At 57.0% G+C, this 14,177-nt stretch overlaps 2 protein-coding genes across 7 annotated transcripts in view; both read left to right on the plus strand.

Moving 5' to 3' along the window:
• CACNA2D2 (calcium voltage-gated channel auxiliary subunit alpha2delta 2) overlaps positions 1 to 5,786 on the plus strand; it is a 142,189-nt gene extending 136,403 nt beyond the window's left edge. For 3 of the 6 annotated variants that reach the window (XM_055275869.2, XM_055275910.2, XM_063636409.1), the window contains 15 exons: positions 332 to 429; positions 659 to 749; positions 857 to 919; positions 1,064 to 1,167; positions 1,452 to 1,550; positions 1,642 to 1,730; positions 1,933 to 1,983; positions 2,223 to 2,294; positions 2,398 to 2,550; positions 2,699 to 2,751; positions 2,873 to 2,928; positions 3,075 to 3,201; positions 3,374 to 3,483; positions 3,584 to 3,666; positions 3,748 to 5,786. In XM_055275869.2, the coding sequence (XP_055131844.2) occupies positions 332 to 429; positions 659 to 749; positions 857 to 919; positions 1,064 to 1,167; positions 1,452 to 1,550; positions 1,642 to 1,730; positions 1,933 to 1,983; positions 2,223 to 2,294; positions 2,398 to 2,550; positions 2,699 to 2,751; positions 2,873 to 2,928; positions 3,075 to 3,201; positions 3,374 to 3,483; positions 3,584 to 3,666; positions 3,748 to 3,888 (1,390 nt within the window). In that variant the 3' untranslated portion in view covers positions 3,889 to 5,786. Of the gene's footprint in view, positions 1 to 331; positions 430 to 658; positions 750 to 856; positions 920 to 1,063; positions 1,168 to 1,451; positions 1,551 to 1,641; positions 1,731 to 1,932; positions 1,984 to 2,222; positions 2,295 to 2,397; positions 2,551 to 2,698; positions 2,752 to 2,872; positions 2,929 to 3,074; positions 3,202 to 3,373; positions 3,484 to 3,576; positions 3,667 to 3,747 lie in introns of all 6 variants that reach the window. The other 3 variants (XM_055275879.2, XM_055275918.2, XM_055275900.2) reach the window with 2 other exon arrangements.
• Positions 5,787 to 8,913: 3,127 nt separating this feature from the next.
• TMEM115 (transmembrane protein 115) lies at positions 8,914 to 14,133 on the plus strand. The gene is made up of 2 exons (XM_055276452.2): positions 8,914 to 10,373; positions 13,339 to 14,133. The coding sequence occupies exons 1-2, from the start codon at positions 9,523 to 9,525 to the stop codon at positions 13,541 to 13,543; spliced, it is 1,056 nt and encodes a 351-aa protein (XP_055132427.1). The 5' UTR covers positions 8,914 to 9,522; the 3' UTR covers positions 13,544 to 14,133.
• The last annotated feature ends 44 nt before the right edge of the window (positions 14,134 to 14,177 follow it).

Genomic DNA, 14,177 nt, shown 5'->3' on the forward strand with positions numbered 1-14,177 from the left:
AGCCGGCCGCCAGGCATTTCCTGGGGCCTTCCAGGTGCACTATCTGGGTCCAGCTACACTGGAGAGACGGGAGGCTCTGCGGAGCCATGCCCAGGAGAAAGCAGCTGCCCGAATGGAGGAAGTAGACCCTCATTCTTGTGTCAGCTCTGCCCCGACTCAGACCCCAGCAGCCTGCCAGGCATGTAGCAGCTGCAGCCAGGAAGAACCCACATGCCCCTCCCTGAGGCCCAGGCTTCTCAGTGAATGGCCAGGTGGGCCTGTTGGGAAGCCTTGATCCCATTGCCCTGTCCAGCCCCCCAAGCCCACTCTTCTTGCCCCTCCCCATCCCTAGAGAGTACTGCAAGGACCTGAATGCCTCAGACAACAACACCGAGTTCCTGAAAAACTTTATTGAGCTCATGGAGAAAGTGACTCCAGACTCCAAGCAGTGTGAGTGCCTGGCAGGGCAGCTGGCTCTGGGCAGTGCCCAGGCAGCATGGGGCCAGCCCAGAGGAACCCAGAGGCCGGGCAGGTGTGGAAATAAGCAGGCACAAGCTAAGGGCTGGGCCTGGGCCAGGTCATGGAGGAGGCTCCTGGTGGAGCCTTGAGGGTGGGGGCGAGGGTGGGCAAGGAGCTGCAAGAAGATGCCCCCACCCCCAGCCCTCCCCTCCTATTCCAGGCAACAACTTCCTTCTGCACAACCTGATCTTGGACACGGGCATCACGCAGCAGCTGGTAGAGCGTGTGTGGAGGGACCAGGATCTCAACACGTAGGCATCACCCAGCCTGTGGGGGCAGAAGGCTGGGATGGGCCCAGAGGCCCTGGCCCTGCCCAGTAGAAGGCAGGCCTGTGACCCCACCCCCCTGCCACCCCCAGGTACAGCCTACTGGCCGTGTTCGCTGCCACAGACGGCGGCATCACCCGAGTCTTCCCCAACAAGTAAGTGACCTATCCCACTACCCAAACCCTGCCCCTGCCAGGGAACCTGCATCTGTTCTGCCCAGAGGCCTCCTTGCACCTGTGGAGACCAGTGTCCCCGACAAGCCACCCCTTACCTACCAATCTGCCTCTTGGGTGCTCCAGGGCAGCTGAGGACTGGACAGAGAACCCTGAGCCCTTCAATGCCAGCTTCTACCGCCGCAGCCTGGATAACCACGGTTATGTCTTCAAGCCCCCACACCAGGATGGTGAGTGTCCCCGCAGTGTGCCCAGCAGCAGGCAGGGAGCCTCAGCTTCCCTGTCTGCTCAGCCAGAACTGGGCTCTGCTGTCTGAGGCCCCTCTCCAACATAAGGCTGGCTGAGGCCAGGGCAGACGTGAAGAGAGGGATAGACTGTGTCAAACACTGTCCTGAGTGCTGGGTGCTTGGGCTGGAGTCATCCTGGGATTGGACTCCTGGGTTTGTAGGACCCAGCATAGAGTGGTCAGTGTGGCTGCCAGACCCCACTCCTGACTTTCCCACCCAACCCCCAGCCCTGTTAAGGCCGCTGGAGCTGGAGAATGACACCGTGGGCATCCTCGTCAGCACAGCTGTGGAGCTCAGCCTAGGCAGGCACACACTGAGGCCAGCAGGTGAATGTTTGGGACAGAGGCGGGGAAACAGACAACGGAGAGGGTACTGCCTGGGCAGGTAGCACTGATGGTCCCTTGCTCTCCCCCAAAGTGGTGGGCGTCAAGCTGGACCTAGAGGCTTGGGCTGAGAAGTTCAAAGTGCTAGCCAGCAACCGTACCCACCAAGACCAGCCTCAGAAGGTATTTGGGCAGGGGTGGGGGCAGTAACCCAGCAGTACCCTTCCTGGAGTCCCCTGGAACCCCCACCAACCCTCCACTCAGTGGCTCCAACACCTACATGGAGGCAGGGCCAGCTGCAGATGGCCTGGGGAACTGGATGTATGAAAGGTGATGGGAGGGAGGAAAACTGGTGGGTGGCTTACGGTCCTCACTCTCTGCCCAGCAGTGCGGCCCCAGCAGCCACTGTGAGATGGACTGCGAGGTTAACAATGAGGTGTGTATGCCCTGAACCTACCCTGGACCCTAGCTTACCCCACTTCCAGACTTCCTAGTCCCAGCTGCGACTCCCAGCACATCCCTTGGCCTGTAGGTCTCAACATCCCCACCCTGACTTCACAGCCTTCCCAGGACTGGGGGAGTGATGCCCCCCAACTCTGAACCACTGGACTGCCTGCGGTGGAAGGTCTGGGGCGCAGCCCCTCTCCATTTTCCTCCCCATTCCCTACCTCTTAGGACTTACTCTGTGTCCTCATTGATGATGGAGGATTCCTGGTGCTGTCAAACCAGAACCATCAGTGGGACCAGGTGAGGATCAGGAAGAGAGTGAAAGAAGAGAGTAGAGATTTGAGCCTTCTAGGGGCGTAGCACTGCTAGCCCTGTGACCATGGCTTTCTCCTGGCATCCTCAGGTGGGCAGGTTCTTCAGTGAGGTGGATGCCAATCTGATGCTGGCACTCTACAATAACTCCTTCTACACCCGCAAGGAGTCCTATGACTATCAGGCAGCCTGTGCCCCTCAGCCCCCTGGCAACCTGGGTGCTGCACCCCGGGGTGTCTTTGTGGTGAGTCCCTAGAGATGCCTGGGCTGGAGATGGGGGGGACTGGGAGACCTGCCCACAGATGACCCCCTACCTCTGACATTTGATAAAGCTGGGGGTGACCTAGGGCGAGGGGCAGCAGTGGCAGTCCACGCCCCTCTCTCCACTGCAGCCCACCGTTGCAGATTTCCTTAACCTGGCCTGGTGGACCTCTGCTGCCGCCTGGTGAGTCTTGAGCGGGAGGTGGGTAGAGAAGGTACTCCCTGGCCGGGAGGGCTCAGAAGAGAAGTAGGGCACGGCATCGTCCTCTGCTGACCACCTGCACTCGGCTCCCCGTGCGCTGCAGGTCCCTGTTCCAGCAGCTTCTCTACGGCCTCATCTACCACAGCTGGTTCCAAGCAGGTAGGGCTTTGGAGGCGCCTCCTCAAGTCCGGGTCCCCAATCTGAGCTAAGACGACTCCATGAGGAGGGTGGGGCCTACGACTGAGGGAGGCCGGAGACCTTGCCAGGGTCTGTGGGCGGAGCTGAGGCGCTCTGGGCCCTCGCAGACCCCGCGGAGGCCGAGGGGAGCCCCGAGACGCGCGAGAGCAGCTGCGTCATGAAACAGACCCAGTACTACTTCGGCTCGGTAAACGCCTCCTACAACGCCATCATCGACTGCGGAAACTGCTCCAGGTGCTGGCAGTGGGGCGGGACCAGAGGCCAAGGGCGGAGCCTGTGAGCGGGGCGAGACGCTCGGGAGGATGGAAGGGGCGGGGCCTCCGAGCGGCCGGGGGCGGGGCCGCAGAATAGGGGCGGGTAAAGGGCGGGGCAAGCTCAACGCCCCGCCTTTCCGGGCTGCCCGCAGGCTGTTCCACGCGCAGAGACTGACCAACACCAACCTTCTCTTCGTGGTGGCCGAGAAGCCGCTGTGCAGCCAGTGCGAGGCTGGCCGACTGCTGCAGAAGGAGACGCACTGTATCCTGCCCCCGCCCTCCCCGCCGCCCGCTCCCCCTCTGCCCCGCGCGCCCCCTCCGTGCCGCCGCCTTCGCCTCCTTGACTCCCCACCCATGCCCAGCGGACGGCCCGGAGCAGTGTGAGCTAGTGCAGAGACCGCGATACCGGAGAGGCCCGCACATCTGCTTCGACTACAACGCGACGGTGAGGAGAGGGGGCGGTGGACCCGAAATCCCGCGGCCTTGCGCCCGCCGAGGCCGACCAGCTCCTTGTCTCTCCCCGCAGGAAGATACCTCAGACTGTGGCCGCGGGGCCTCCTTCCCGCCATCGCTGGGCGTCCTGGTCTCCCTGCAACTGCTGCTCCTCCTGGGCCTGCCGCCCCGGCCGCAGCCTCAAGTCCTTGTCCATGTCTCTCGCCGCCTCTGAGCACCCTGCCCCACCCCACCTCCACTCCCACCCCACCCGGCCTCTTCGCCTTTCCCACCCTCCTGCCCCACACTCCCCGCCTTAGAGCCTCGTCCCTCCCTCACTGAAGGACCCGAGCTGGCCAGGCCCTGAGAGTCTGGTCTGCGCCTTGGGATGGGGAGTCCCAAAGCGGGACGCCGCAGGTCTTTGGCACCCAAATCACGTCTCACCTCCGAACTGTTCAAGTGTCCCCAGACCCTTCTTCCCTGCTGGGCTTCCCCCAGTGGGATGGGACAGGGAGGCCACACACACTGGTGCCAAAACCAGGCCTCTGCTGCCGCCCTTCCTGGAGGCTGCCTATGTTAGGAGGGACCCTGCCTCAGCTGACCCGGCCTCTCTGCCCCACCCAAGCCCAAACTTGGTTTCTGTGAGAATAGTGGAGGAAGGTGAGATGGCCAGTTTGAGGCCTGTGCCTCCCAGCTTAAATCCTAGCAGGAGAGAGGCTCTGGGGCAGCCCCCATGGGCTCCTGCCCCTTTCAGGCCTACAGCCACATCCCCAAGCCCACCAGGTGTCAGGATAGTCACAGTGATATCAGTTTAGACACTACCCCATATACACCTGGAACCTTGAGGACGGAAACTGGACTCACATTCGACATACCCCACTGGGCACACGCACAAACACACACACTGTGGGGTGGGGTGGGGGTAGGGGCTTACAAAGCCTTACACAGGGCGAGGGGTTGGTGGGAGGGTTGGCACCTGCACACTCCATCTCCTGCTCACCACCTGCCTCTAATCTGAGCTGCAGCCTGGCTGGTCCTCCCATTTCTAAAGCTGAATGTCAAACAGTGCCAAATGCTGGGGCAGGGGGTGAAGAACCCTCTGTCCCACCCCTAGCCACCAGTGTCCTCCAAGTGCCCCCTCACCTCTCCAGGTGCTCATTGTAACCATTTCTCACTAGTGTCAGGCCCCCAGTGGGACCACATGCCACTGCCTGCACCTTTTGGCAGAGGAACCCCCACCAGACATCACCTTTGCCTTAGCAGGGGTGACTTTGTCTCTCCTGGCTGGGCCATCCTTCCCCCAATCTGGCCCTTACACACTCAGGCCTGTGCCCACTCCCTATCTCCTTCCCACCCCCACACACACACTCCCTGCTCGCAGGAGGCCAAACTGTCCCTCCCTTGCTGAACACACACACACACACACACACACACACACACGCTCTGTGCACACACAGAGGTGGGGACTGGGCACAGCTCTTCACACCATTCATTCTGGTCATTTCCCCCAAAGGCATCCCAGCCTGGGGGCCAGTGGGGAACTGAGGGCAAGGGGATGTAGTGATGGGGCTCAGATGGACTGGGAGGAGGGGGGAGGGTGGTGCATTAATTAATGGCTTCGTTAATTAATGTCATGTTGCTTGTCGCTTTCTCAGTGTGTGTGTATGGTCCATGCCCACTGCTGGTGCCAGGGTGGGTGTTCATGTGCACCCGGCCTGGATGCCAGATGTGTCCTTCAGGGGCGTGCGTGTAACTGTAGTGTAGTCAGGTGCTCAATGGAGAATATAAAAATAAACATATACAGAAAAATATATATTTTAAGTTTAAAAAACAGAAAAACAGACAAAACAATCCCCATCAGGTAGCTGTCTAACCCCCAGCTGGGTCTAATCCTTCTCATTACCCACCCGACCTGGCTGCCCCTCACCTTGGGCTGGGGGACTGGGGGGCCATTTCCTTTTCTCTGCCCTTTTTTTGTTGTTCTATTTTGTATAGACAAGTTGGAAAAACAACAGCGACAAAAAAGTCAAGAAACTTTGTAAAATATCGTGTGTGTGATTCCTTGTAAAATATTTTCAAATGGTTTATTACAGAAGATCAGTTATTAAATAATGTTCATATTTTCACTTCAAATGGTTCCCATCCACTGTATCAGCCTGGGGGTGAGGACTGGGTAGCTATGAAGACAGTTGGCCAAGACCTCAGAGTCCCACTTAGTGCTCTGCAGGGGGTGACGACCATGGTAGCCCAGGTCCGTGTCAACCACAGGGCATGACACTTGCTTCCACCAGTTAATAGGTGCCAGGCCCTTGACATACATTGTCTCATATCATCTCAAAAAGCTGCTTTTTAAAAACAAGCAAAACAGGCTGGGCTCGGTGGCTCACGCCTGTAATCTAGCACTTTGGGAGGCCGAGGTGGGCAGATCACTTGAGGTCAGGAGTTTGAGACCAGCCTGGCCAACATGGTGAAACCCCGTCTCTACTAAAAATACAAAAAAATTAGCCAAGCATGGTGGCATGCGCCTGTAATCCCAGCTACTTAGGAGGCTGAGGCAGGATAATTGCTTGAGGCAGAGGTTTCAGTGAGCCAAGATTGTGCCACCGCACCCCAGCCTGGGCGACAGAGCAAGACTGTCTCAGAAAAAAAAAAATACAAGCAAAACAAACACCCTCCCAGAGCCTGAAAGCCAGGACCCTGGAGGTAAGAAGACAGATCACAGATGCTGGTTTAGTGGGCAGGTGGATCTGGCAGTCTGGTCAGACCACTAGGGCCTGACATGTCCTCTACCTGGAGCTATGAGTGAGCACCTGGCCAGTGTCCCTACCGGGCACCGGAGGGCCCAGGAAGCCCTGACCACAAGCGCAGCAACGGCTCCCTCCTGGCCCAGGGGAGCTTGAGGTCGCAGCTGCTTAAACTGGAGCCATAGGCCAAACTTCATTTTTGTGAATCCTCTCAAGCTTAGGCCCTAGTTCATTTTCACCCTAGTCAGTGTGACCTTTGCGATCTTCTCATGTGGAGAGAATTATAACCTGTAACCACCAGAGCACAGGTGTCTCTGCCTTCCCACCACAGTCCTCTCTCTCCTCCCAACACTCCGCTCACTCCGCACTGACCTGGCTGAGTCCTCGCCACAATCTCTGGGGTAGGTACTAGCGTATCCCCATACCACAGATGAGCAAACTAAGAGGAGAAAGCCTTTCCCCCCAGGTGAGAAGGCTAAAAACCAGCAAAGATTTTAGAGAAGAGGTGGCCACCAGGGGTTGGGGAGCTTGGATGCTAAATAGATGAAGGGGCTTCTAGGCCTCAGCCAAGATGGGGACTTTTTCTCACTCCTCTGCAGGGGTCTGCTGCAGAGCAATGCCTAATCCACAACCCCCAAGACAGCTCCCATGGCCTGCAAGAGCCCCTGCAATCTTGGATAGGGTTGTCAGATAAAATGCAGAACACCCAATTTTGAATTTCAGATCATGAACGAGTTTTTAGTATGGAAGTGTTTCAACTATTGTGTGGGACATACCTATACTGAAAAACTGGGGGCTGGTCACGGTGGCTAATGCCTGTAATCCCAGCACTTTGGGAGGCTGATGCAGGAGGATCGCTTGAGCTCACGAGTTCGAGATCAGCCTGGGTAGGATGGCCACCCTGCCCCTGCCCATGTCTCTACAAAATAAAAAATTTTTAAAAATTAGCTGGGCACAGTAGCGTGTGCCTGTAGTCACAGCTAATCAGGAGGCTGAGGCTGGAGGATCCCTTCAGCCCAGGAGTTTGAGGTGGCAGTGAGCTATGATTGTGCCACAGTAGTCCAGCCTTGGACAAAGCTAGACCCTGTCTCAAAAAAAAAAAAAAAAAAAAAAAAAGGCGGGGGGCGGGGGGACATGATTATACTCGAAGATTATTCATTGTTTACTGGAATTCAAATTTGACTGAGCATGCTGTATTTTGATTTGCTAAAACTAGCAACCTTACCCTGACGTGGCAACCAGTGGGAACCCAGACCCCAGAAAAAAAGCATCAGCACCCTTTTTAACCTGTAGGCCATGCACACATCAGCACACACTGAAATCAGTGGCTGAAAGGAAGGGATCCTGTGCTTTATAAAAGTACTTTGTCATATAATTATTTTAATTATATGTACAGCTTTTTGTTTTGTTTTGTTTTGAGACAAAGTTTCACTCTTGTTGCCCAGGCTGTAGTGCAATGGCATGATCTCGGCTCACCGCAACCTCCGCCTCCCGGGTTCAAGCGATTCTCCTGCCTCAGCCTCCCGACTAGATGGGATTACAGGCATGTGCCACCACGCCTGGCTAATTCTGCATTTTTAGTAGAGACGGGGTTTATCCATGTTGGTCAGGCTGGTCTCAAACTCCCGACGTCAGGTGATCTGCCCGCCTCGGCCTCCCAAAGTGCTGGGATTACAGGCGTGAGCCACCGTGACCAGCCTATATGTACAGTTTTTTTAAAGTAACTCAATATACAAAAAAAAAAAAGACACAGAACACAACCTGTCAGAAGCCACTGTGGCGTGAAGTGGGGCCAGAACAGGCCTGGCCCAGGCTTGTGGAGAGACCTGGCTTGTGGAGAGACCTCTCTTCCTCCGCAGTTATCAGTAGTCCCTGCTGGGGGGGAGGGTCACTGAGGGCTGCCCAGCCTCGTCCATATGCGGGAGGGAGCCCTAGGTTCGTGCTCCAGGTCCACCTCACTTGGAAAAAGGACAACGTGAAATAACAAACAAAAAACGTTTCCAAGTGGGAGAAAACAAACAAAAAAATGCAACATGTGCAACACTCGCTGAGCACCCAGGGTGGACTGGCATTTTACACCCCTTTCCCCTTTGATTATTAGGACAGGAAGATCATATCATCATCTACATTTTATGGTCCATGAAACAGTTTCAAAAAGGTTCAGGAACTTAACCAATGCCACATAGCCGCCGAGGCAGAGCAAGGGTTCCAGCCTGGGTCAGGTCCCATTCACCAGACCACGGAGGTTCTGTTTCTCACACAGTGACACACACCCACACGCCAGCCGACAAGGACACACTCGCTCAGAGGTACATGCACAAATAGAGCTACTCTTCCCACGGAATTCAGCAAGTGTGGGGGCTAGAGCTGTGTTGCTTCCCGAACCCCCACCGCTGCTATCAGGGGTTAGAGATGCTAATTGATCTCTTCCCACCTCCTGAGAACCGACGGAAACGTCCCTGAGAACTACAACTCCCAGCACACCCCGCTCTCACCACAACGGGACCGGTCCGTGCGCATAGCCGCCTGGGACTTGTAGTTGTAGCCAGAACCCTGTTCGACCCTTCCCCGGCTGCAACCAAGGACTCCGTATCCCAGCATGCAGAGGAGCCGGAAGACAGGGGCTTAGAGGACAGCCCGCTGCCGCCGGGGACGCGCAGGCGCAGCACCCCTGTTTGTCGGCCCCCCGAGAAAAGAGGTACGGTCGAAGCCAGGAGCCAGGCCGAGCGGGAGCTGACCAGGCTTGACTCGGGTACGGACCGAGGCACCAGTCCCCTTGCGAAACGAAGAGCCTCGCACTGGATGGAGGAGGCCCAGCCCTGAGATCAACGCCAACCAGGCTAGCCTGGCACGGGGCCTACAGGGTGGGTAGGCGGGCGTGCCGCAGCCGTCCAGGGCCTTCCCTCAGGTCCCGGGCGAGGGGCCTACGCTGCGGCCCGGCAACAAGGCCCGATTCGGCCCCTCGGGACCAGAGCCCCACCCGATCGGAAGCGGATCCTTTACCAGGGCCATTGGCCAGTGACTAGGCCGGGCCTGGGCCTCCCATCGGGGCCGGACTAAGACGAGGCCCCGGGGAGGCCCCTGGCCTACCAGACCCTTTCCTCAGGCCGACAGCCGCCGGGAAGATGCAACGTGCCCTGCCAGGCGCCCGCCAGCACTTGGGGGCCATCCTGGCCAGCGCCAGCGTGGTGGTGAAGGCTCTGTGTGCGGCGGTACTATTCCTCTACCTGCTCTCCTTCGCCGTGGACACAGGCTGCCTGGCGGTCACCCCGGGCTACCTCTTTCCTCCCAACTTCTGGATCTGGACCCTGGCCACCCATGGACTGATGGAGCAGCATGTGTGGGACGTGGCCATCAGCCTGACAACGGTGGTGGTGGCCGGGCGTTTGCTGGAGCCCCTCTGGGGGGCCTTGGAGCTGCTCATCTTCTTCTCAGTGGTGAATGTGTCTGTAGGGCTGCTGGGGGCCTTCGCCTACCTCCTTACCTACATGGCTTCCTTCAACCTGGTCTACCTGTTCACTGTCCGTATCCACGGCGCCTTGGGCTTCCTAGGTGGTGTCCTGGTGGCACTCAAGCAAACCATGGGGGACTGTGTGGTCCTGCGAGTGCCCCAGGTGCGCGTCAGTGTGATGCCCATGCTGCTGCTGGCGCTGCTGCTCCTGCTGCGGCTCGCCACGCTGCTCCAGAGCCCGGCGCTGGCTTCCTATGGCTTTGGGCTGCTCTCCAGTTGGGTATATCTTCGCTTCTACCAGCGCCATAGCCGGGGCCGAGGGGACATGGCTGACCACTTTGCTTTCGCCACTTTCTTCCCTGAGATCCTGCAGCCTGTGGTGGGTTTGCTGGCGAACTTGGTGCACGGCCTCCTGGTCAAAGTAAAGATATGCCAGAAGACGGTGAAGCGCTACGATGTGGGTGCCCCATCCTCCATCACCATCAGCCTGCCAGGCACAGATCCTCAAGACGCCGAGCGGAGAAGGTACTGTGAAATTTTCCAAAATCTTGTCAAGCTAGGAGCATACTGGTCGAGTCACATGCCATCTGTTGAGGTGTTTGCTGTACATAGGTGGAGACCTACAGTCAGGTATTGGGGCAGATCCGGAAAGATAAAATCAGTCTTTGGCCTTGAGGAACTCAGCAGTTAGGTGTCTGGGGTCCATGAGGCACTTTTCTCACCACTCGGGCCACATAATAAGTCTCAAGAAATGCAGTTTCCTTTGGTGCTGTGAAGTCCTAGTGGAGGGACACAGAACCCTGGCCTTGCCTCAGAATCTCAGAATCCTAGACATTGGGCCTGTGGGAGCCAGAAGCAACCTGCTGGTACTTTCCCCTGTGAGGAAGGGACAGGGAAGGAGGCCTGGGGTCCTCGAAAGGTGATCTGGGCCACTCCAATTTCCAAATGCTGTGTCCCCTTCCTGGGCTTTAACTCAGATGCTGTGCTTCTCTGCCACTTACTTATCCAGAGGGAAGCTTGGGGTATTACCACATTTACCTCTGTCTCCAGCAAGCATGTGTCACCAAAACCAGGGACACGCTACATGACCCACTGAGGGAGCCTGCTGACTACACCAGGGAGTGGCGATGACCCTTTCATCACCTGTAAACCAAGCTATCCACAGCATCAGGAGTCCCAGCTGAATTCTTCACTGAATGCACTTTGGCCAGGGCAGGAGGGATCTTTTTAAATTAAGCTTACTCTCTCTCCCAGATCTGTGGGGCCAGCAGAGTTGTCCCGCCTTCATAAGATCCACAGCTCCATTTCCAACATTATTCTTGAGTGTTTTGAGGCAATTACTTGAGTAGTAAAATCTGGGATGGGCTTTGTCTTTTGCATTGCCAAGCCTCCTGCATTTGCTCACCTGTGAATCGGGTTGTGGCAGGAAGCTCTATGAATTTAGCTGCAGTTATCCCTGTATTTACTCTCCACTGGGCTGTGGAATTGAGTGTGGGACACATTCCTTTCTTGAAGGAGTTCCAGCTGGGGAAGGGCCACAGATCACTATGGCCCAAGGTATGGTAGGTGTTGAAAAGTATATATAGCATGCTGCAGGGCATAATTCTGGGCCCTAGAGCTTGGGTCTTTATAGGTGATAAGCCCTAAGGACAGAAGTCTCTCTTAACTTTAGCTGGTATTAAGGCTGGGCGCGGTGGCTCACGCTTGTAATCCCAGCACTTTGGGAGGCTGAGGCGGGCGGATCACGAGGTCAGAAGATCGAGACCACGGTGAAACCCTGTCTCTACTAAAAATACAAAAAATTAGCTGGGCATGGTGGCCTGTAGTCCCAGCTACTCGGAGAGGCTGAGGCAGGAGAATGGCGTGAACCCGGGAGGCGGAGCTTGCAGTGAGCCAAGACTGCGCCACTGCACTCCAGCCTGGGTGACAGAGCGAGACTCCGTCTCAAAAAAAAAAAAAAAAAAATTAACTTTAGCTGGTATTAAAGATGGGGCCAGGAGAGCTGGGCCTGGCAGGAATTGAGCTGTCCCTCAGAGCCATTCAGGTGGGGCCAGGCCAGTGGGGACCCCTCCTCCACTGAGAGGTGTTGGATTGTTAGGGTTGGCTGGACATTCAAAAACTTCTGCCCAGGCCCAAGAAAATGGACGGGGGGGAAGCAGGTTGGTGAGGAGGAAGGGAGGGTCAAGAGGCAGGTTCTTGCCATAGCCTTATGGTTGTTAGCTTACATGGGGGTGGGGGTTATTCCTCCAGCCAGTTTGACATCTGACTGCATGGCCACGCCCAACTCCAAAGGGCTACCAGGAGAGGGAGGCAGGGTTTCCTATCTGTCTCTGCGGTCCTTGTGAGGAAGTGACTAGCGTGACACTAGCTCTCTGCCTTGGCAGGCTTTAGATGGAACTGGCAAGGGCATCATCAGGATGGGAGCCTGGGTAGCAGCAGGGAAAGACTGTCCTGCCTATACCAACTTGTCACGTGTGAGACTGACGGGCAGGGTGGAAGCGTGCTAGGGCTTTCTACACCCGTGTCCTTGTTGCCTCTCTTGTCATGTTCCCTGGCATGGTGGAGATTTTGGTTCTCAGCTGGAACCTGAAAGGCTACATGGGCTGTCCCCACATTGGTAGCACAGAGAGGCTGAGGCATAGGAGTCCACAGTGGTCACTGTTGAAACGGTTCCCTGGCAGCTGCAGCACTCCACCTTCTGATGGGCCAGGGTCCCAAGCACATGTGTAAACCTTCTTCTGTTAGACTTTCCCACCTGCCCTCAAAGTGGGGCCTCTAAGGGTCCACCCTGTGGAAGCAGTAGGCTCTGGCCTGTGCCCACCCATGTGGGCTGTTTCTCCTTCTCTTCTTGCAAGGGCTCCGCTAAGTCCCTGCTCTTACAAGGGCCTTGGGGGCTTTGGGGGTTCTTCTGAGAGGGAGAATATTAGCATCAGTTAAGGGGTAGACTCACCCAAGTTGGCCCTGCTTCCTGGGCTGAGAGCCAAGGGAGGTGTTGAGTTCCAGCCTTCCCCATTGACCCTTGCCAGGAGGCTCAAGATACCCCTAACCAGGAGAGGGGGAGAATTAATAACCCTTCCCTTGGATGTGATGCCAGCACCCAGGCAGAAACTCCTGGAAACTCCAGAACTTGCCGTTCCACCCATCTGCCCTAGGGCACTAGTTCCACCGACCCTTAGATACCACCCTCAGAACCATTCCTGGTGGCTGGCCTGGTGGGCAGTCTGGCAGACACCCAGCTGACCTTCCCACTCCAGAGGTGCCTCAGCTATGGAGGGAAGACGCTTAGAGCCTTTGGGTTATCATTCTGATGGCAGAGTGGGTCCCAAAGCAATCTCTGAGGAGTCCCAGGCTCTGCATGGTGAAGGGGAAACATGGGATTCTGGGGGAGGAGTCTAGGTGGTACGGTGAGGAGTCAGCCTGCTGCGGAAGGGTAGAGGGCATGAGCCAAGGCCAAACCCAGAGTGACCTGTCCTCTCTCCTCTGGCTCCAGGCAACTGGCCCTGAAGGCACTCAATGAGCGGCTGAAGAGAGTGGAAGACCAGTCCGTCTGGCCCAGCATGGATGATGATGAAGAGGAGTCTGGGGCCAAGGTGGACAGCCCCCTGCCCTCAGACAAAGCTCCTACACCCCCAGGGAAGGCGGCTGCCCCAGAATCCAGTCTAATCACCTTCGAGGCAGCTCCCCCGACACTGTAACTCCAGACCACCTTGAGTGTGGCACCTCCCCTCCCAAGCCCCCCTTGACATCCTCTCAGCTACTCCAGGGCACCTGACTGCTCTGAGGAGAGGGAAGAAGGCCTGCTGGGGCCTTCCATGGCCTTCTGCTGTTTCTCGCCAACACTACCCAGGACTCTTGCTACCTGGTTCCAACTCCAGACAACCACTATGCCAGGCCCGGAGCCTCTGAGGCATTGGCCAGTCCAGGCCCTCATCTGAGGTAAGAATGTACATCAGCTGGCAGCCCCAAGCAAGTGGCTGCAAGGACACTGATGCCACAGCTCCTCGGCCGGCCCTCACATCTGAAACTGGTTGCCGAGAGCCCTGAGCCAAGGCAAGGATTTGCCAAAAATGTTCTGGGGGCCCAGCAAATGCAGGAGCCGACCTGGGGTTGCACATCCCTGCCCATCCCCAGAAAGACTGTTCCTGTCAGGATTTGTTTCCCTCTGCTGTGGCCGTGACTGCTTCTGGACCAGAACAGCTCCAGCTCCCAGGTATTTTCTACAGGACCACTTGAGTGGGCAGCCAAGCCCAGGCTGGCAGTATCAATAAAGCAGTTCTCTGAGGAATGACTCCTGGGCTCTTGTCAGGCCACCTTGTGCAGCCCCCTCAT

This window comes from Symphalangus syndactylus, chromosome 1, assembly GCF_028878055.3.
Source record: "Symphalangus syndactylus isolate Jambi chromosome 1, NHGRI_mSymSyn1-v2.1_pri, whole genome shotgun sequence".
Taxonomy (NCBI): domain Eukaryota; kingdom Metazoa; phylum Chordata; class Mammalia; order Primates; family Hylobatidae; genus Symphalangus; species Symphalangus syndactylus.